This window comes from Arvicola amphibius, chromosome 9 (genome assembly GCF_903992535.2).
Source record: "Arvicola amphibius chromosome 9, mArvAmp1.2, whole genome shotgun sequence".
NCBI lineage: Eukaryota > Metazoa > Chordata > Mammalia > Rodentia > Cricetidae > Arvicola > Arvicola amphibius.
The window spans coordinates 117742945-117764541 of record NC_052055.2 but is presented as its reverse complement, the minus strand read 5'-3'; the positions used below and the strand labels follow the sequence as shown (position 1 = coordinate 117764541).

The following is a 21597-nucleotide window of genomic DNA, read 5'->3' as shown; positions in this document are numbered from 1 at the left end:
TTCGGCAACAGTCCAGGCAAGAGCAGTTTCTTGCCCAAATGGCTGTCAAACTCCATAAGGATCCTCTTCGATGCCCATTTTCCTCTTGAAGTAGCTAGTGCTGCCAGGAGCAGATATGTCTCATTGTCATGAAAAGCCTTAAGTTATTAAAACATTTAAGTGGAATATTCTGTAGTCTTTGAAAGATATTAGGAATGCCTATCTAACTAAAATATATCTCTATATATCTAGAAAATCTAACATGACTACAAGTTTGACTATTACTGATGACTATCCATTAACAACCTATATACATTACATTTTTAAATGAACTACAAAATCATAATACCTTAATCAAGATCAGAAATACATATACATATAACAAAACTGACCTTAAATTTAAATCACTAAAGCAAAATCCATATCAATGCAAATTACTCATCTCCATATCATATCCCCCTTTAAATGTAAAAGAACACTTATAAACAATATTTGGGAACATGGGCGCAGTTATTTCTCTCCAAACTGCTTCCTGCTGAATGGGGACGCTGTTAATCAGATCTTTCATGGTGTAACCTGTGTGCCAGGTTCATCTCAGTCATCAGTTGGGTGAAGTAATTTTCTGAAGGTGTTCACAGCAACCTTTCAGGAGGTCGTGGTCTATCATACCATATTGGGATGATAGCAGTCCAATGGTTCTCATTTTCTGTAAAAATAAAAGAAAAATCTCTTTTCCAAAGTATCAAATCCTTAGATCCAAATTCTGAAGTCAAGGTATTTTCAAGATATCTTTCTTGGATTAGTTCAGCAGCATTTTTAAACAAATATATTTTAGCAGCTATTGCTCCTTCCTCAGCATTCAAACAATTCAAAGAGAGCATAATAGCATACAGTATCATGGTTCTCAGTGTATTTTCCATCTTTATGCGGCTTTATATTAACCTCTATTTCGTTAATTTTTTACTTTTACTTTTTGAGACAGGTTCTCTGTATATCTTTGTCCTGGAATAACTCTATAGACCAGGCTGTCCTTGAACTCAGAGGTCTACTTGCCCCTGCTTCCCACATGCTGGGATTAAAGGTGTATGCTACCACACCTTGAACTCACAGAGATCTTTCTGTATCTGCCTCCTAAGCATTCGGATTAAAGGTGTGTCCTGACACACCTTGAAGTCACAGAGGTCAATCTACCTCTGCCTCCCAAGTGTTGGGATTAAAGGTGTGTACCACCACAACAAACTACTTCCTTTTTCTTTCTTTCTCTTTTTTAAACTGTAAGAACTTTAACTTTTAGCCTACTTGTATTTTTAACTCACTGTAAACCATTTAGAGGTTTTCTTTGTCTTTGAATCTCTCTTTACTGTATATCTCTGTTTTTCTGACCACACTGGTCTTTAATTTACCAAGCAATATAGGTAGGATTAAAGCCATGACTTTGGGGGCTGGATCCAGCCCATTCCTTAGCTTTCTAGCCTCATGGCAGAGGTACTGGCTGTAGCCATGTTTATCACCACAACTCTGTGGCGGTTCAAGGTCCCTGCCAGCAAGCAAGCTGCAACAATGTCAAACAATAATCAAAAGCTCCATAGTCAAGACTGCCTGCTTGAAAGAGTCAGAGTTTGCCATGGCAGGACGGTCCAGAAAGCCAGCATTTTAAAACAGCACAGCTTTTTTTTTTTCTGCTATGGCTGAAAACCGAAAAACACACGTTCAGACCCGAGAAATTGCTGCTACCAAGAAGCCATGCTTTGCTCTATTCTTTCCCAAGCTTTCTCAGGTTTTCTGTGGATTCAGTTATCCACGTTGGTGCCATTCTGTAGTAATTAGCTGTGGGCCGGCTTCCCGCCACCTGCTAGCTTATGTCCCGAAATAACAACACACAAATTGTATTCTTTTAAATACTGCCTGGCCCATTATTTTCAGCCTCTTACTCACATCTTGACTAACCCATATCTAATAATCTGTGTAGCACCACAAAGTGGTGCCTTACCAGGTAGATTCTAGCATACGTCCATCTTGGGCTGGAGCTTCATCTCGTCTGGCATCTCTCTGAGGAGAGGCACGGCGGTCTGACTAACTTAGGAGAGGCGTGGCATCTGACTGATCCTTCTACCTCACTTCCTCTTCCTGTTCTGTCTACTCCACCCACCTAAGGGGCGGTCTATCAAATGGGCCAGGCAGTTTCTTTATTAGCCAATGAAATCAACTCAAACAGAAGACTCTCCCACATCAGTGGTGCACACCTTTAATCCCAGCACTCCAGAGGCAGAGGCAGGTGGGTCTCTGAGTTTGGTTCCCATAGTGAGTTGCAGACCAGCCAGACCCTGTTTCAGAACAACAAAGTAATTTATGTTAATGACAGCTGCCACATACTGAGGACCTGCTGTGACCAAGCTATGTAATACAAAGTGTACCATCTTTTTACATCCTTGGGAAGCACCTGAAGGTTGATGGCATTTATTCTCACTCCATGAATGGTGGCACCCAGGAGCAGTATCCAGGCAGTGCTGGGCAGCTTTCTCTCCCTGAACTGTCTCACCTGAGACAGGTGCCTGTGGAATCCAGAGGAACAGGTTTTCATTGGCTGTGGTTCTACTCACCCTCAGCTGGCTCCATTGCTTTGGGACTGAGGCAAGGCTGAAACGTGGTGGTTGGGGAGTGTGATGAAGGAGTCTGCTTACTTTGTGGCATTCAGGAAGCTGAGGGGGGAAAAAAGGATCTGTGGACAAGATAGACCCTTCAAAGGCCCTTCTTCAGTGACATTCCTCCAGCTAGGCCCCCCTCCTAGCAGCCATTTGCATGAACTCATCACTGGACCCCACTGATGGAGTTGGCACTCTTACAATGTGATCCTGCAGTAGCACCACCAGCTGAGGACCAAAGCACAGCACAGATCAAGGTCTTGATGCAGCTACTTCCAGGCAGCCTAGTTTATACTGTCTCACTTGTCTGATGGAAAGGGTGGTTTTCTGTCTACATGTAATGTGATGCAGTCTAAACTAGAATTGAGTGTTGCACTAAAACAGTGGTGTGCCTTGATCATTCAAACACATACTCACTGTAAGGTGTGCTTAGGTGAGACTTGTGCCATGATGAGGCCGACGGTGAGGATTGGAAAGGGCGGGGTCTCACTTGGCTGTCTGTACAAATGGTATGTTTTCCTCATTCCAGTTGTGGACAACAGCAGCAACTGGGCTGTATGTGGGAAGAGCTGTGGTGTCATATCCATGCCTGTGGCTGCCCAGGCCACTCACAGAGTCCATATGGAAGTGATGCCTCTGTTTGCTGGTTACCTCCCCTTGCCTGACGTCCGGCTGTTTAAGTACCTTCCCCACCATTCTGCTCATGCCTCTCAACTGGATGCTGGTAAGGCATTTACAGAAGGGCAGATGCTCCCCTCCTTACATAAAGTAGGTCATGTCCTGATAACCTGTCCCCGGTGGAAAGTTGCCGCAAGTCAGTTGATATACTGCCCAGACCCACTGAGTATCTAAGCATAGCCTTGTCCCTACCTCCTCTGTGCAGAACCATTTGCACAGAGTTTGTTTAAAAGCACAGATGTAACCAGGAGACAGAGGCAGGCAGATCTCTGCGAGTTCAAGGCCAGGCTGGTCTACAACAGAGAAACCCTGTCTCAAAAAAAAAAAAAAAAAAAAAAAAAATAAGTAAATAAATAAGCAAATAAATGAATAAATAAGTAAAATTAAAAGTACAGGTGTAGACAAGATAGGATTTAAAACAAAGTACAAAATCCCCAAATTGTGGGCTGCACAGTTTTCTTAGTGCCAGCCTGGTGTGTCCCCAGCTATGGTGGTGGGGGTTGGGGGGAATGGACAGACAACTAACTGGGGACTGTGGTTTCTGCCACTACTTGGTATCTTGAGAGAACCAAACCACACTGCCAGTTCAGAGTCTGAGTCTGAAGTGTGATTTCTAATAAACAGTTTGAAAGCTGTGGGCAGAGCCCTTTTAGAATTAATGATAAATTCTGTATTTAAATAGACTGTAGCTTCATGTGGTAGGCTGAAATGCTAAAACATATTTTCAGGACTAGTAGAAATTAATCCAAACCCCAGTCTGTTGCACTAGTTTCAAAAACCACAATAATGTTTTGTGTAACAGTGTGACACTCAGGTGACTCATCTGCATCCACGATAGTCCAGGCTGGCTTCCCCCTTCCCCAGGCTCATGCTGTGGTGGCTTGGTCTGACTTCCTGTGTATTCCACAGACAGCTGGATAGAAAATGACAGCCTGTCAGTGGACAAGCACCTAGATGACCAGCTGGACTGCAGCAGCATGCGGAGTAGAGGCAGCACACACTCAGCTTCCAGCAGCGAACATAAGGGCTTGCCCATGCCCCGGCTCCAGGCTCTGCCCGCTGGCCAGGTCTTCAACTCCAGCACTGGCATGCAGATCCTGGTCATCCCCAGTCAAGACGACCACGTCCTGGAAGTCAGTGTTACCTGACCATGTCGTGGGCCAGCGAAGCCAGAGTGGCCGTGAGTGCACTTTAGGGATTGTGGCTGGATTGTGGTCTGTGGTAACACACTAGCTCTACCAGACTTCGGCAGTTCTGCCTAGCTACAGACGCCGCAGAGAACAGTGTCCTTCAGCTGCTCAGTGGAGTAGAGAATCACCTCATGTTGTCTATGACACAGGATTCATTTTTATTTTTTCATCCCTGACCCTGTCCCCATGCTGGTATCCCCAACTCATTGTACCTTCCCCACAAGACTGGTGTCCTCCCACAGCCTTTCTCTGGGTGGCTCCCATCCATTTCCGATTCTCCCAGGTGGACCTTGAGCAGACTCCACAGCCTTCTTATGGCACTGTGTGCCCTTTGCTCATACAGTCCAGCCCCTTGGCGACTTGTGGGCCTCCTGAGGGGTGAAGCCCTGTCCTACACTCCAGATTCCCTAGTTAGGATTTTATAGTAACACCTTTTGGGTGGGGGTGGGTGGGAGGAACATAACCCCTTCTGTGCCTTGGGATGCCTGGCAGATCACAAGGTCCATCTGTAGAAGCCACATGAAAGGCACTGGAGAGACGACCAGAGCACAGGGAAGTGTGATGTGGAGATGGCTTAGGCTAGAAGTTCTGGATCCCTGATTCTCCCTGATGATTGAATATCATATGCACTTGGAATTAAATCTATATTTATTATAATTGTTGGATGTGGGGGTGAAATACTTTCTCTCACTTTAAAGTCTGCTCATGTATTGTAGCTGTATAATCAACATCTTTTGCACCTTAAGTCTTGGAACTGAAGACGCTCGCTCCGTGTGGAGTGAAGATGAGAGCGGTCTCTCGTGCTCTGGGGTCGGTCAAAGGAGGTCTCGGCCTGGTGGAGCCTCTGCAGCTCCCCTGGGTCGCAGTCATACCGCACCGACGGGTTCATTTACTTTTGGTTGTAAATTTAATTGTACATATTGTTGATTTATTATTTTTAAGAGTACAGACTAACTGATGTAATGTTTGTGTATAAGTTGCACCAAAAATCAAGGACAAAATAAATGTGTGTTCGTTTTTACTGGTGTGGAACTCATAGCTTGTAAATACATGCTGTATGTATTAAACATTTTCATCCTCCGAAGTGATGTATTTTTGTACATATGAGATGGAGTGCTCTGGGTTCATTGGCATGGCTCACATGAGTGGAACTTGAGATGCAGAGTGGAAGAGGGAGGAGCTGTCTTCAGCAGTGGTTGCCCCCCAGGAACCCAGCTTGAGAACAGGGAATCAGGAACACAGGCAGAAGCCAAGGGAGAACCAAGCCAACATTTTCAGTATTTGGTGTATTTCCTTTTTAACTTAGTAAGTAAAAGACAGTGTTATCCCTGCCCCCAGTTTTCATTTGCAGGAATTGGAGGAATGTGTAAAGAAAATAAACATTTATTAAAACTTATGTGCAGTTTAAAATTAATAAGCTTGGACAAGCTAGTTGTGCACATTAGAACATCATACTTACTGGATGTTTATGGTCCTCTGAAATCTGTTTGCTGTCAAACTCGACAGTTGCCCTGCAGACATCAAAGACCATGAAGGAGGAGGTCTCTGAGACTTGCCCTGTCTGAAAAGCTCCCGCCTGGCCCTGTTAGCCTCCCTCTCCCATGTGTGGTGTACTGCTCACCTTTAGAGTGTGGAGTCTAACCCCATGGTTACCACTCCTTGGTTTTTCATAGTTCTGAGTTCTCTCAAGATTTTTAATCATATATATTTAGAATAAAACAATGAGAAATCTAAAATGGTGATGTAGTTCTGTCATCTGGAAATAGGATGAAATCAAATCTGTCAAGGAATTTTTCCCCCTCTCTACCCAGAAACTATATGTGTGTTTTCAAGATGGGAGATGTCACCCAGACTCACCCTTGTTTCTTCTGTTTGTAGAAGAGCTAGGAGACTTGCTGGATTCTGTTGTAAGGGTATGTGTGAGATAGGCTAGCTTGGTAAAGATGTAACTGATGGTAGACGTTGGGAAGCCAGAGAAGGAATGTGTCTCAGAAGCAAGTGCACCAGTGTTTACAGACAGCTGGTACTGCATGTAGCTACAAGCAGGAGAAAAGAAAGCCAGTTATAATTGTGAATTTCTTGGGGTCTCCTGTCATTGGAAGAACTGTAACTTCTGATTTGTAACATGGGGATTGTATTTAATGTCTCCTGCCTACAGCCACAGTGCAGGCTGGAGTAGGTGCCTGTACGTTTCAGGCAAGAATAGAAATCCCATGAAGAGGCGATAACATAGCTTTTTATCTAGAGTTTAAAACAAGGTTAAGTTTTTTTTAAAAAAATTAAACTTAACACTTTTTAATGTAAGAACTGGACAGATCAGTGTGAATCCCTTCCATTGTGGTGTTTAAAATAAGCCCTACAAGACTTTAAAATTTTATTTCTCATAAAGACGCCCTTTTTCTGTAAGACATCTGGCAGCTGTTCTCTGGGACTCGGACTAGGGAAGGTAAAGAGTTGGTGCCATTTTCATAGTATTCTGTAATATGACAGAGTAAAGCCACTGTACTAAGATTGTTATAAGTGTAAGCATTAAACTCTTAAAAATATACATTTTAAGAAGAACGTCCGTTTGAACTTGGTTCTTTTGCGATGGCTCGGTCACAGTCCAGTATGTGTTGATCTGCCCGGGAGCCCACAGAAGCTGCACAGCGAGACCCAGAGATTAGCTGGGCTCTCCTTGGCACTAGCGGTCTCTTTGAGCCAGTTCTCCCAGCGCCTGCGTAGTGCCGCCTGGCGGCGGGAGGGGGCGGAGCCTCTCCGGACGATCTTGTCGTGGTCCTGCCCCGGAAGTGCGTTACTACACGCCGGAGGTAGTTCGGATTCCGGAAGTGGTTCAGGACGGACCCCGCACGTGTGGCTGCAGGATGAAGTTTGCTTACCGGGTGAGCGGCGGGCTGGGCGGGGGCAGCGAGAGGGCGAGCGAAGTCTCGGCGGACGCAGGCGAGACCGAGATCCTTGGCATATCGGCCGCCTGTGGAAGCACTGGTGGGCCTGCCTGTCGCAAGCTTTTGCTCCTTTTCCTCTCCCAGTCACACTGAAGTTCCGACTCCTCTAGAGTGGGTCTCTAGGGCTGTACCCAGCCTTGTCCTCACTCATCCTGTCAGACGTTACAGCATTGGCTGCTGAAAGAACCTCAAGCCACATCCAGCTCTCTGCAGGGCCGCCAGTCCTAGGAGCAGTCTCCACAGCACGCCTGGAACTTGTCACACCTTTTAGAAGCCAAGCTCTGCCCAGTGTTATAGCATTGCATGGCTGTCCACTTACAACCCAGGCCTTGGCCTGACCGATTCTTGCCTTAGGTTTCAGCCTAGGCAGTCCGTCCTAGCAGTTACCTGACTGCACTCCTGACCCTGCTGTGTTTGGGTATCAGTCCGATTGGCTGTGTGCCATTTCTCTTCATATTGGACATAGCACACAGGTCTGGGTGTCTGCACTGAGCTGTGTCTGCTGGATGGCAATGCTTGCGTTTGATAATGGAACGAGTAGATTGGGACGCTGGTGCATAGCACTGTTCGGTGTGGTGAGCTCCTCTTGGAGCCCTGTTCACTAATGCTGCTTCTCTGGTCTGGAGTGGGCATCTTATGTCCTTCTGTGACTGACAAATGCCTCTTGCCTTAGGAGTTTCTTTTTTTTTTTTTTTTTTTGTTTTTTGTTTTTTGTTTTTTGTTTTTCGAGACAGGGTTTCTCTGTAGCTTTGGAACCTATCCTGGAACTAGCTCTTGTAAACCAGGTTGGCCTCGAACTCACAGAGATCCACCTGCCTCTTCCTCCCCAGTGCTGGGATTAAAGGCGTGCCCCACCACCACCTGGCTTGCCTTAGGAGTTTCTTACCCTTAGTGGGAACTCTGGGCTCCTGAGAATTAGTTTGGGTTCTTGTCCTGCCTGGGGGTCAGGTACTTTGCCACCTCCGCCCAGATGCCTCCTGTCACCATTTCAGAGAGTTGGCACTGTTTCCTTTGTTTTAAGACGGCCTCATTTTCTTTGCAGTTCTCGAATTTGTTGGGTACAGTTTATCGGTGTGGAAACTTAAATTTCACCTGCGATGGGAATTCTGTTATCAGCCCTGTGGGAAATAGAGTCACTGTGTTTGACCTTAAGAAGTAAGTATGGAGAAGCAATGTTAGCAACGACGGCTATAGCCTACACATGAAGACTAGCTGTCCTCTTAGCCTTCCTCTATGTGGCTTGCAGGACTACTAGATGTAGGAGACCACAGGTCATGGTAGAGTTGGCTATTGGGGTACCCGATTTTTGTTTTAGTGTCTGGGATACCGACATTACCCTTAAAGAGAAAGGAAAAGTAATGCGCCTTTCAGCTCTTGCCTGCCAAGGGATCCTACCTCTTCTGCGGAGGTGGTGGCAAGTAGGAGGGTTAGCTCAAAGGTCAGCACTTAGTATCAGGGAAAGCCTCTGAGGACCCCAGGCCAAGGGGTTTGGAGCGTTCAGGCTGCCCTGGACCCTTGCTCAGTAGCCCCAGTGGTTCCTGGCTACCCTGCTGAGATGATGAGGTCTAGAATGGGCAGCTTGGCACCTCAAGGTCGGGTTTAGCTTTGTGAGTCTCAGCAAATGTGCAGACCCTTTTCTGTCTGGCTGGGGATGACTCAACTCTGCCCAAGATTGTCTGAGGCTCTGGGCTGACCCTGTATGGCCTGGACAAGAGGCTCCAGTGTTTCAGGCCCCTGTGCTCTCTGTTCTGCTGCCTTAGTTTGTTGGCTACCTCTGGACCTCCGTTTCCAGGCTCTGTAGGAAGTGCCAGCAGTGGAACTTGCTCTGCCTATTGGTGATGACTGCGGATGGCTCTATAGAGTCTAGTCAGGTCCTCTATATCACTGTTTCTTTAAATAGCATCTTCTCAGGGACTTTGGAGTAAAGAGAACCTGTTTATTAAAGAAGGCTCAGACAAAATAATGAAATTAGGATCTTGTTTGGACTTACAGATATTACCCCCCTCCCAGTCAAAGCTTGCTTCTTTTCCTTTTGTGTACTTTCCCTGTTCTCATTTCTTTAAGAATATCCAGGGTCAATGTCAAGCCTACCTGGGAGGGCAGGGAATGAACTCTAGCATAAGGGCCCCTATGGCAGGAGAGTCAGCTGTTAGTCTAGCTGGCTCCCTTGTCTAAGTGCACAAGATCAATTGTGTACGGGGTTTTTTGTGTTTCTCAGCAACAGATCAGATACGTTGCCTCTGGCTACTAAGTACAACATCAAGTGTGTGGGGCTGTCTCCAGATGGTCGCCTTGCAATCATCGTTGATGAAGGTAATCGATCCCTGTGTGGGTAGGCACCGTGTGACAAGGGCATCACCACAGCCAAGCTCAACTTCATAGCATGGGTGCAGGCAACCTGTGCCCATGTACAGCACCTTCTTGCTCTGGCTTTTTGCAGGGGGCGAGGCTCTGTTAGTCAGCTTGGCCTGCAGGTCGGTACTCCACCACTTCCACTTCAAGGGTTCTGTGCACAGCGTCTCCTTTTCCCCCGATGGCAGGTAAGAGCTTCAGTCTCCTGACTGGGTGTCACTGTGGGTGCCACTCTGTAAAGAGGAGATACAGGGCACTAATCTTGGACCAGCTATTGTTGGTTCCCCGTATCACCTGTGACCCTGTTTCCTCTGCAGAAAATTTGTTGTTACTAAGGGCAACATTGCTCAGATGTACCATGCCCCCGGAAAGAAGCGAGAATTCAATGCATTTGTTCTGGACAAAACCTATTTTGGGCCCTACGATGAGACCACGTGCATCGACTGGACAGATGACTCCAAGTGAGGCTGGGGGGCACCTTGGACCCTCTGTCCCTGGAGAGTGCAGTCTCCTTCCTGCAAGCCAAGGCTGCATTTTAAAATGTGCCATGTGCCTTCTTCTGGTTAGGTGCAGCCTCCAACAGCCAGACCGAGCGCCTGGCTCCAAGTGAGGCCTGTAGTATTCTTCCTTCTCTGATCTGTCACTGGAAACCTAATAGAATGCAGATCTTTATAGAAGTAAGAGTTCCTGTTCAGAGCTGGGCGGTGGTAGCGCACACCTTTAATTCTAGCACTTGGGAGACAGAAGCAGGCAATCTCAGTGATTTCAAGGCCAGCCTGGGTCCCGCCTCATACACTGATTGTCCTTACCCTGAAGGCATCTGCGGGTTTCTGTCTCATCTTGGGTGCTGAGGAGAGGTTGGTGGTCGTCCATGAGGGGTCAGAAGGGGAGCGGCACTGTCATGGCCTCTGAGCAAGGTTCTCTATCCCAGGTGCTTTGTGGTTGGAAGCAAAGACATGTCCACTTGGGTGTTTGGAGCTGAGCGCTGGGACAACCTCATCTACTATGCCCTGGGTGGACACAAGGATGCCATTGTGGCCTGCTTCTTTGAGTCCAACAGTCTGGATGTACGCACGCCCCTTACCTGCACTTTCTACTCTGAATCTCCATGAGACTGCCGCTAGGTTGCTTGCGGGCCTTTCTGGATTTGCCCTGGCCACTCCCCAGGTCAAAGGGCCCTGGGTGGAGTTGGAATCCAAAAGCCACACTGGAGGGGACACCTGATACAAGGGCCCGGGCATCAAATGAGCGGCCTGTTTCCAGCCCAGGTGCTTCTCTTGCAGCTGTACTCACTCAGCCAAGATGGAGCCCTGTGTGTGTGGCAGTGTGACACACCCCCTGAGGGCCTAAAGCTAAAAGCCCCTAGGGGCTGGAAGGCAGACCTACTTCAGAGGAAGAAGGAAGAAGAGGAGGAGGAGGAGGAGGAGGATGAAGAGGAAGGAGAGCGAGAAACCACCATCCGAGGGAAGGCCATGCCAGCTGAACAGGAGAAAGTTGGGAAAGTGAAGTACTCACGGCTGGCCAAGTATGTCTCCAAGGCTAAATAAATAAAGTGGGACTTTATTGGGGAGGACCTAGACCGCAGTCCAAAGAACAAGCTCCTTGTCTGTAAGCTTGGATTGAGGTCCTTAAGTAGTAGGTGTAAGACCCTGTCCTAAATGGTCTGACAGGAGGGGAGGCAGGCCTGAGGAGACTGACGTCATATACAGAGACTGTTCATGGCCACCTGAGAGCAGAATTCATAGCTGTGGGAGGGCATATGTGTGGGATGGGAAAGCACCACCCTGCCGTGTTAGGCAGGAGTAGACTGAAGGGCTCTGTGAGGTCTCAGGATATCCCAGGTAGAGTCAGGACGTAAACCAGGAGGGGGTGTGCTTGGCCTCATCCTAGTGGGAGAGCATCCACTGTGCCTGTGGGTAGGTGCCAGTGTAGGAGGTTAGAGTCTGCAGGCAATAAAGGAAGAAACCTCTGAAGACGACTCAGGAAACATAGAAGTGCTCCCAGGCTCACCCTCACGTGCAGACAGGACCCACTAGAGAAGGCAGCGTGCTAGAAGGAAGCATTGGGCCCGGCAGCTGCCGGTGCTGCTTCTGCAGCACAGGGCGCAGCTTGCTCTCCTGTGCCTCTGTCCCAGGCTTCTGGGTGCGAGTGGAAACCCAGACCCACCCCGAGCTTGGGGACAGAGCCCGTGTCCCTCTGTCTGTTAATCCAGGTACTTCTTGAATAAAGAAGGAGACTTTAACAACCTGACAGCTGCCGCTTATCATAAGAAGATTCATCTCTTGGTCACGGGTTTTGCCTCTGGAATCTTCCATCTGCATGAGCTCCCAGAGTTCAACCTCATCCACTCCCTGAGGTGAGTCTGGCTCGCTGGGGCACTTCTGTACACGCACAGTGAGGCCCGGGGTGAATGTGCCTGGGGCTTCCCACCAATCTGTGCCCTCTGCGCCAGCCACAGGTGTCAGTCTCAGGTGCCTGGGTGTGGGTGTCCATTTTCTGTCCTTGGTTTTTCATTTCGTTCTTATCTCAGGAACACGGTGTGTTAAAGTGCTAGCTCCTCAAGTAAGGCAGGTGCCAGTGTGCAGGGACCTGAGCTCCTGCAGGGGGGAGGAGGGAGCAGCGGGGGACAGGGTGGCCACTTCTGTTCACCCTGCCCTTCCTGTGCTCTTCTCTGCTCAGTATCTCCGATCAGAGGGTTGCTTCAGTTGCCATCAACAGCTCTGGGGACTGGATCGCCTTTGGCTGCTCAGGTTGGTTTCTCTGCTCTGCAGTAGAAGGGAAACTTCCACCCTAAAGCTGACCTAAAGTTGAGTCTTGGGACAGAGCCCGGTGAAGCCAGACTGGAGCTTGTAAGGCCCCAGAGTGCCGCATGGTACCTCCTGTAGTGGAAGCCGGCTCCCCTGGGGAGAGTGGCTCTCCTTGGCCTGTCCTGAGCAGAAGCATAGCAGTCGAGGAGTCACTGAAGGCTGCGGACTGTTGATCTTGTGAGGCCCATGCTCACACTTAAATGCCAGTCCTTCAACAGCCCCTTGGTCTTGGCCTGTAGCAGGTGTTCGTATCCCTGCCTAGCAGTCCTGGACCTGGCCTCTGCTCCAGTCCAGCCGCCTGCCTAGCTGCAGGTGGTGGGGCCACTCCCCGTGCCCTGGGCTGCCTTGGGCCTGTGCTCTTAGGGAATGCTCAAGGTGAGCCCAGACCCAGCTGACTGCACTGCAGGAGTCGTTAGGGACACCCTGTCCCATGCTGTGTGCAGAGGTAGGTGTCCAGACAGTACCTCAGCTTTCCTGTACCCACAGGCCTGGGCCAGCTGCTGGTGTGGGAGTGGCAGAGTGAATCCTATGTGCTCAAGCAACAGGGCCACTTCAACAGCATGGTGTCACTGGCCTACTCCCCTGATGGGCAGTATATCGTCACTGGTGGGGACGATGGCAAGGTGGGCATTGGGCTTCATAGGGCTGAGCTGTGGGTAGGCCAAGTGGGTGGAGAGTTGGCCTTGATTTCTCAGGTTTAACAGCCTCAGTGGGCCCCCAAAAGACTTTAACTATTTAGTGGACTTTGAATGGAGAGAGTCTGAGTGTCCCTATTTCTGACTCTGTAAGGGTAACTATGCCAACAGCCAGCATCTGAAGTGGCAGGCACTTACTGGGCCTAGAACTCCATTGCCACCCTCACATGCCCTCAGTCTCCACTTTGGGGGGACAGGTGGCCTCTCTAGATGTCACCTGGTGTAGCCATTGTGCCTGTGTGTGAAGCTACATGGACAGGGTCTGGGGTGACTGTGTTGATGGCTCCTGTATGCTCCTGCTACAGGTCAAGGTATGGAATACCCTCAGTGGCTTCTGCTTTGTCACCTTTACGGAGCATTCCAGCGGGGTCACCGGTGTAACATTTACCACCACTGGCCATGTCATTGTCACCTCCTCCTTGGATGGAACCGTGCGGGCCTTTGACCTTCACAGGTGAGTTCCCCTCCAAGCACTAGGGCTCCAGTTCCTGTGTGGTCAGGCACTCAAGAGGTGCAGGTGTGAATTGCAGTCTGCCTTGACCTTATTTGTGTTCAGGTACCGGAATTTCCGCACCTTCACGTCTCCACGCCCCACGCAGTTCTCCTGTGTGGCTGTTGACTCGAGTGGGGAAATCGTCTCTGCAGGGGCTCAGGACTCCTTCGAGATCTTTGTGTGGTCCATGCAGACGGGCAGACTTCTTGATGTAAGAACCAACTGGTCCCATGGACCATGCATGGACTTAGGGTGCTGGGTGGCAGGTGGGCCGGACTGTCACTGCTTTCTGCCTTAAAAAACCAATGCAGTGGCTCGGCTCAGGGACCTGGGTGCAGAGCTCGGCCCAGAGCTCCATGTAACAAGCCGCAGCGGTTAATGGAGGGGTCGGCCTGGCCTTCCCGCACTCCCTCATTACAGCCTACATCAGTGCTCTAGCCCTTCCCACATCCGCCTCTGCTCCTCTGCCTCTGTAGGTTCTGTCTGGCCATGAGGGACCCATCAGTGGTCTTTGCTTTAACCCAATGAAGTCCATCCTGGCCAGTGCTTCTTGGGACAAGACAGTGCGCCTGTGGGACATGTTTGACAGCTGGAGGACCAAAGAGACCTTGGCTTTGACCTCTGATGGTGAGCTGTGGCTGGGGTCTGCAGACAGGCCAGGGCCAGAGCTACTTTTCTCCTGTCGCTCTCCAGCCTTGATCTCCTCTAGAGTGCCCCCTCCTTGATCCTAGCTGAGTGTTTGGCATGAGCTCAGTGGGGTTGGGGGTGAGAATGATGCTAGACCCGCAGAGGCGGCGGCAGCGAAGCAGCCCCCAAGGTCGGTGTCGTGACCAGAGGAAACTGGTTCTTTAGCTCGTTGGCAGGCTGCAGGCTGGGAGCCCTTGGGCTTTTGTCAAGCTCCCTGTTGCTTTCCAGAGCTAAAACCACTGAGTCCCTGGGAGTGCCCAGAGCAGACTGTGCTACCCGGGACCTGTGTGCTTCCTGCCTCAGACCTGTCTTTAGGTTCTGTCACCTGCAGGATCAGCACACTGCGGCCCTGAGACTGTCACTCTGTACTGCCTCAGGGTAATCTTGGTTGTGACTCACCTCCTGCCCGACAGCCCTTCTGTCAGACTTGTCACCAAGCCCCCTCTGCATCATCACCGAGGTAGCCAGTGGTGCTGGTTTGTTCCTGGCTGGACTGTGCTGCCTTTCAGGGTTGGTGCTGCTCTCCAGGAATATCCCTGCTCTCCTGGGCCTGATGTTAGTCTCTCTCTAGCCCTGTCAGTGGCTTTTCGGCCTGATGGTGCAGAGCTAGCTGTGGCCACACTGAACTCGCAGATCGTCTTCTGGGACCCTGAGAACGCTGTACAGGTGGGCTCCATCGAGGGCAGGCATGATCTCAAGACAGGCAGGAAGGAGCTGGACAAGATCACAGCCAAACATTCAGCCAAGGGCAAGTGAGTGTCAGCTCTTCTGGCAGGAGTGGGGGGTGGCCAGCACAGGGCACAGAGGCTCTTTTGCCAGCTTGTTTGCTAAATGCAACTAGTCCCTAGTGGAGGTAGGTGGGGCCTGAGCCTCTATAGCAAAGAGATCCAAGCAAGTCCATATCATACCCATTAAGGAGGTGCTGTGGATTTGCTGGTTTTTACACCTGCAGATAAGGAGGTCTCCAGTTGGCAAGCCATTGCCATCAGCCTGGTTTGGTGGGTCCCAAAGAGAGGCTAAGAGGGCCGATAGCATGTGTGCTGCTTTTCCTGCCCTCTTGTGCCCAACTAGAACCTAATAGTTCTAGACCAATTCTGGGCTGCCTCCCATGGGCCCCCTAGGTGGTGCCATCTGGGTATGTGTTGCTTTGGGGGTCATAGGTATACATGTTTTGCTAAGGCTGACCAGAGAACCTTGAGCAGCAATAGTGTGAGAAGTATTTGCCTCCCATAGTGTCACTGTGGGGTCCCTACCTGCTCCAGGTGACTTTTGAGCTCACGTGTCAAAGTGCTTAGTGCTTGAGGAACTGTGTCTTCCTCCCAGGGCTTTCACTACCCTCTGTTACTCTGCGGATGGGCAGAACATTCTGGCAGGAGGCATGTCCAAGTTTGTGTGCCTTTATCACGTCCGGGAGCAGATCCTGGTGAAGAGGTTTGAGCTTTCTTGCAACTTGTCTCTGGATGCCATGGAGGTAAGCAGGTGTTTTGGCTCCATGGGCCTTGAGTGGGCCAAGGGGTTAGCACATGGCATATGGCTATGGCAAAGCGGGAAGTCTATACTGGCCTGACTGCCCAGAAGAGCCCACACCCTCTGGGCCTGGCATCTTTACCATCTCTGGGACTGATACTGCTTTTGTGTGCATGTGTTTGTGCGTGCATATGTGCATGTGTACGTGCGCCTGCTCTGAAGGAAGGTTCTATGGGCAGGGTGCACGTATCCGTTAAGGCATGGTTGGTGATATGGGCAAGAGCGAGATGAGGGTGGTGTCTATTCTAGGAATTTCTGAACCGAAGAAAGATGACAGAGTTTGGCAATTTGGCACTCATTGATCAAGATGCTGGGGAGGAGAATGGCGTCGCAATTCCCTTGCCAGGTGTAAGGAAAGGTGAGTAGATGTCCTTTTACCTGTCCACCACCTGTTGCTCCCTGCGTGGGACTACAGTGAGGAGTCTAGCTGTTTCTGCATTGTGACATTTTCCTGGAACCTGGGTGCCTGGGCTGCTTCATGTGGAAAAAGGCCCCATCTCTTTGCTCCAGAGACTCAGTGCTAAGAGCCACCCAGATCCCAGGTAGACTGTCCCAATAAACATGAGTCAAGCTGGAGTACCTTTCTGGAGGCTTTCCCTGGGCCAGCCAGAGCCGTCTGCTGGCCAGCAGGTGCCCTCAGACCTGTGCACTGATGCCCAGCTCCCTGAGGCACAGCACTGTGACAGGGTTCTCGAGCTGATGACAGGTGGTTAGAAGGGCTGCTTCCCTCCTGAACTCTGAGAAAGCTGTCCTTTGTAGGTCCCTGTGACTGTCATTGGGCAGCACAGTGGACCTGAAGGCTGGCTGACCTCAGAGTGCAGTCAAGTAAGTACATTTGTTTTTCCTCCTCAGGTGATATGAGTTCTAGACACTTCAAACCTGAAATCAGGGTAACTTCTCTGCGCTTCTCTCCCACTGGTGAGCCTGGGTAACCCTCATTAGCAGGTGCCGATCCTTATAGGTGTCAAGGCCTTCATTCTCAGGGGCAGGGTTAAGCTGCCGCTGGCAGGCTCTAGGCATTGCTCTCCGGGGAATAGGAAATGGCTGGTTCCATGTTTACCCTGGCTCTTGATGTGGACAGCTGTGAAATTCCTTCCATGCCGTACTAGCTATAGTGGGGTCCTGAGCCCTGTTCCTGGGAGTGGCAGTCCAGGTGTCCTTCCTAGGTGGCAGACTCTTAAAACCTCAGCTACTGCTAGTGCCTCTCTCCTTCAGTGTGTTCAAGGGTCTGCCTAGGCCTGAAGCTTGCTAGGTTTGTATCCTCCGTTGTAGCAGCCAGGGTTTAGGGTCCTGAGCACTGCCGCACTAGTGGAGGGGACAGGGTGAAGTATGGTGTGTTGTCATCCTGTGTCAAACACGTTTGAAGGTGATCACCCTGTGTCTCATTCCCCATTGTGGGAGGTAGACCAGCTGTCCATAAACCACAGCCTGAGGACCAGATCTGTCCCATCTGCCCTGTTACACAATTGTGTAGCTTTGGTTTTCTAAGATAGGCCACCATTGATTATGCCCAGTGTATGGGCACACCCTTGGCGTGGGTAGCTTGAGCAACTGCAGCACAAACTATGGCCTTCAAGGCTGCAAGGTCTGCCCTGTTCTTCCCTGTTTGGGAAGCCTGCTGACTCCTGGACCAACCCAGGAAGTGGGCATCTGAGCCGCAGTCCTGGGAGAATGTCTGCCAGCGGTCTGTTGACAGTCGCTCTGAAGTGGGGCCTAAATGAGCTTTCAAGTTTTGAGGAAGTTCTTGTGCTGCTTGCTCCATAGGACGCTGCTGGGCGGCCACCAGCACAGAAGGGCTCCTCATCTTCTCTCTGGATGCCCAGATGCTCTTCGACCCATTTGAGCTGGACACCAGTGTGACACCTGGGCGGATCCGTGAGGCGCTACGACAGAGGGAGTTTACCCGTGCCATCCTCATGGCCTTCCGGCTCAATGAGAGGAAACTGGCACAGGAGGCCCTGGAGGCTGTGCCACAGGACGAAAGTAAGCCAGGACCACCAGCCCTGTTCTGCTAATATAGAGGAACTCTGTGTCCATTCTTCCTGGCAACTTCTTTGCAAACTGAGCCTGGCTTTTCTTTTTGCAGTTGATGTTGTCAGCGCTTCCCTTCCTGAGCTGTATGTAGAGAAAGTGCTTGAGTTCTTAGCGGCCTCCTTTGAAGAGTCTAGGCACCTTGAATTTTACCTTATATGGACCCAGAAGTTACTTATGTCACACGGACAGCAGCTGAAGTCCAGGTATAAAATGGGTTCCCCCTTGCTCTTCGCCTGCTAGTCAAGTCACCGAGCCATTTGATCATGGCCACAGGGAAGCTTTCCCTGCACACACACGCACACTGACAACTTCTTCTTTCCAGGGCGGGGCACTTGCTGCCTGTGGTCCAGTTCCTTCAGAAGGGCCTCCAGCGGCATCTGGATGATGTTTCTAAGCTGTACGTGCCTGGGGATTGGTGGGTAGGGTGGGGCGGGGCAGGGTAGGGCTGGTGAGGCTGATACTAGTCAGGATTGCTCCCAGACTGTCTGATTTGGGGACAGAATACTCTGGTGTCTAATGCACGTTCTGCTGTGCTGGGTGAACTGTGATCTGAGTGTGATGATCACCTCTGGCTGTCTGACGTTAAACTGAGGACACTTAACACGTGCACAGTTGGTCAGGTGGAGGTAGGATATGCCTGAGATGTAGTGAGAGCCTGCCGCCCTGGGGATGGCCACTTCAGAACTGCAGGACCAGGCAGCCTAGCCTGGATTCACACATCATCTCTGGGCAATAAGAGGTGGCTGTGCAGCTTGCTGCCAGGTAGGGTTGATTTCTGGGATCTGACCAGTGTGAGCAAGTTTCCCTGGTGTGACAGTGTTTGCAGAGTATGTACAAGTATATACAGTACTTGGACAGTGCTAACTAGAATGAGCCCATGTCGGTCCTTCCTTTCCTCAGACTCCTCCTCCAGGTGGTTGTGGTGATCTGTGAGATATCCTGTCTACGAGTCTCTCCATTCAGGTCCCTGAGAGGCTGGCACCTGGGCACTGTGGTCCCATAGTCCTCCTGATTATCTTTATAGTGCTTCTGAGTCTAGAGCAAGCCCTTCTTCCTTGTGCCCACTTTTCCTGCCTAGCTGCAGGAAGACTGGTGTTGGAGGTGGTTGTGCTAGGGTATGGTGGTCTCCTTAGCTAAGCTTAATTAATCTTTCCCTGGCTGATAAATCCCTGACTCCACATATCTGTGAGAGAATACTCTCACATCTTCGTTTCCTCCTCCTTGTTCCTAGCCTTTTTTTTTTGCCAAGGCATAGTAGGCATTTTTAGCTTTGTGTAGATTTGTGAGGTAGCCCTGTTTGATAGCCATGGCATCCACAAGTGCAAGGTGTGGCTTTTCCTTTCTGCTGGGTTTTGCTCTCAACGGTGGCTCTGGGAGATAAGGTCTGAGACTTCCCCTTAGTCCTGTGAATGTAGAGAGTCAGCCCCTGGCTCTGTAAAGGCTATAACGGAAGGGCAAGCAAGGAAAGCTGGCCAGACGCTGCCCTACACTGGGTGCAGCAGGAACTGAATCAGCCTGAGAGAGGAGGAGTAATTTTGGGGAACAGTTGCATCCAGTCCTGCTGGTGGGGGCCTGGTGGGATGCTTGTGCTGACCTAATGTCCTGTGTCCCCAGCTGTAACTGGAACCGTTACAACATCCAGTACGCTCTGGCAGTTTCCAAACAGCGGGGCGTAAAGCGCACTCTGGAGCCTTTAGACACAGAAGAGGACGCAGACGCATCTGATGATGACAGTCTACACCTACTCGGGATGGCTGCGGATGATGAGGAAGAAGAGGAGATGCTGGTGTAGAAGCCCCACCTCACAGCCTGATTGACTGACTGACTGGAAATGCTGGTGTAGGAGCACCACCTCACAGCCTGATTGACTGACTGACTGGAAATGCTGGTGTAGGAGCACCACCTCACAGCCTGATTGGAGATGGGCCCACTGCGCCCCTGAGCCCAGAAAGTGAGCGATGCTAGAGGCCTCAGAACCCTGTAGCCGGGACTCTTTTGCTGTGAGACTGCACATGCTGCCATAGGCAGCAAGCCAACCTTTCGGATCCAGGACTGGGATGGATGCCATGGGCACGTGTGTGCTGTAGGCCCAGATGTGGTGATCCTGCATATAGACATCTGAGAAGGAGGCAGTTTTAGAAGTGTGGACTTGCAAGCTTCTGTTGGTTATTTATATTTTTAATACGAACTTCTGAGAATGAACTTTTTTTCCCAACTTAGGGTTAGAAAGCTTTTTTAAAAATGTGAGGACTTAACTTCTCAACTTTGAGTTCCTGATGTTTATAGTGTGTCCTGGGTGAGACATTGTCTTCAACTAAGCGGGAAAGACAAGAGTGGCTGTCTGCTCAGGCCTGTGGCCCTGGTCATCTATAGGTATACGGAGTGAGCCAGAAAGTGTGCTGGGCTGACGCAGGAGGGTGGATGTGACTGCTCAAGGCCAGGGAAGCCTTGATCAGTGCCAGCGTGCACAGGTTGCACAGGAGAGGGGACAGTCCCTTCATGCCAGAGGGGCGCTCTACTGATACTCCCAGTGGTTGACCAACTCCAGCGTGTCAGCTCACCAGCGAAGTGACCCACAGGTCCCAACTCTCATGCTGGGAACTGCCCATCGGCCTCTGTCCAGGCCGCAGGAATGGATTTATGTGACACCTAGTGTCACAGTCGGGGTGTGCCATTGTCCTGGTCACCTGAAATACACTCAGGCTTGACCACGGGTATGGAAAGAAATCAGAGCTCAGCCTGGTATTTCTGGGTTTCCTGTTCCTACACAGTGTTTCTGTGTGTAGCTTGGAATTGGGGTGGGAGCTCACTTCTTGCCTGCTCAAGGACAAGATCCTGGCTGCCCAGATGGGGCCTCGCTTGTTTTAGTGCCCTCCTGAGATTTCTGTTTGCAGTAGTAGATACAGTTTTTTGAAGCCCTACCATTTTTGTCTGTGTTTGTGGTGCTGAACGTGGAACAGTGACAGGCTGGTACAACCGAGCCACACTTCAGCCATCACCCATCTCTAACTTGAAATTTAATTACTATACCAGAAGCAGGGCTCAGTCACCCTTTGAAGTGCCTTTCAGGCCTGCTTCTTGGTAACCATGCCCATTCCATCCCTGTGGACGAGGTCAGATGCAAATTGCTGCCACTCCATTGAGTATCTGTGCCCTGGCTTCCAATAAATATTGGACCACCAAGCCCACTTCTGTGTGCTCCCTGGCTCCTACATATGCTCTACACCCCAGGCGTATTTCCATCATATGTCTCCTAAATGTGAAAGGGCTACCATCTTAAGCTAGAAACACCTGGCAGCTGATTTCCAGATGCCCCCAGGAGCTGAAAGAAGCCACCTTTAACAGCTTTCACGGTGTTGAGGGACCGGCAATCACACTTTGGGAGCTATGGACACTGTCCAGTAGGTAGGTGCTCAGCTCTTCCTCTGAAGCAGCCAGTGCACCGTGGTTGGCAGAACCGTGACCAATGAGGAACCTTCAGGGGAATCCAGAGAAGCTAGGTTTGCGCAGTGACACCCCCATTATTTGGGGAACCTACGCTGCTTACAAGCATTTTTGGTGATTGCAC

General features: G+C 50.3%; 2 protein-coding genes across 3 annotated transcripts in view; both read left to right on the top strand.

The window, feature by feature from the left end:
* The window catches only part of Trappc10 (trafficking protein particle complex subunit 10), a 68199-nt gene extending 62689 nt beyond the window's left edge, over positions 1-5510 (top strand). The window contains exons 22-23 of the mRNA XM_038341658.2: positions 3151-3345; positions 4209-5510. Coding sequence (XP_038197586.1) covers positions 3151-3345; positions 4209-4447 — 434 coding nt within the window. The 3' untranslated portion in view covers positions 4448-5510. The remainder of the gene's footprint in view (positions 1-3150; positions 3346-4208) is intronic.
* A 1776-nt stretch (positions 5511-7286) lies between these two features.
* Positions 7287-21217, top strand: Pwp2 (PWP2 small subunit processome component). 2 transcript variants are annotated; one of them, XM_038343640.1, is made up of 22 exons: positions 7287-7371; positions 8477-8589; positions 9653-9747; positions 9875-9974; positions 10104-10247; positions 10718-10853; positions 11070-11311; positions 11999-12142; positions 12466-12536; positions 13080-13216; positions 13594-13742; positions 13845-13992; positions 14258-14408; positions 15040-15220; positions 15792-15939; positions 16245-16353; positions 16848-16913; positions 17760-17978; positions 18082-18232; positions 18352-18426; positions 19644-19866; positions 19918-21217. In XM_038343640.1, exons 1-21 carry the CDS (start codon positions 7354-7356, stop codon positions 19819-19821), a joined length of 2775 nt encoding a protein of 924 aa, XP_038199568.1. In that variant the 5' UTR covers positions 7287-7353; the 3' UTR covers positions 19822-19866; positions 19918-21217. The 2 variants fall into 2 exon arrangements, with proteins under 2 accessions (XP_038199568.1, XP_038199567.1); XM_038343639.1 differs by having other exon boundaries at positions 19644-21217.
* The last annotated feature ends 380 nt before the right edge of the window (positions 21218-21597 follow it).

Coding starts and splice junctions, on each gene's coding strand:
- Pwp2 (XM_038343640.1), top strand. Junction 13,743..13,844: donor CGGGCCTTTGACCTTCACAG/GTGAGTTCCCCT, acceptor ATTTGTGTTCAG/GTACCGGAATTTCCGCACCT. Junction 14,409..15,039: donor CTTGGCTTTGACCTCTGATG/GTGAGCTGTGGC, acceptor GTCTCTCTCTAG/CCCTGTCAGTGGCTTTTCGG.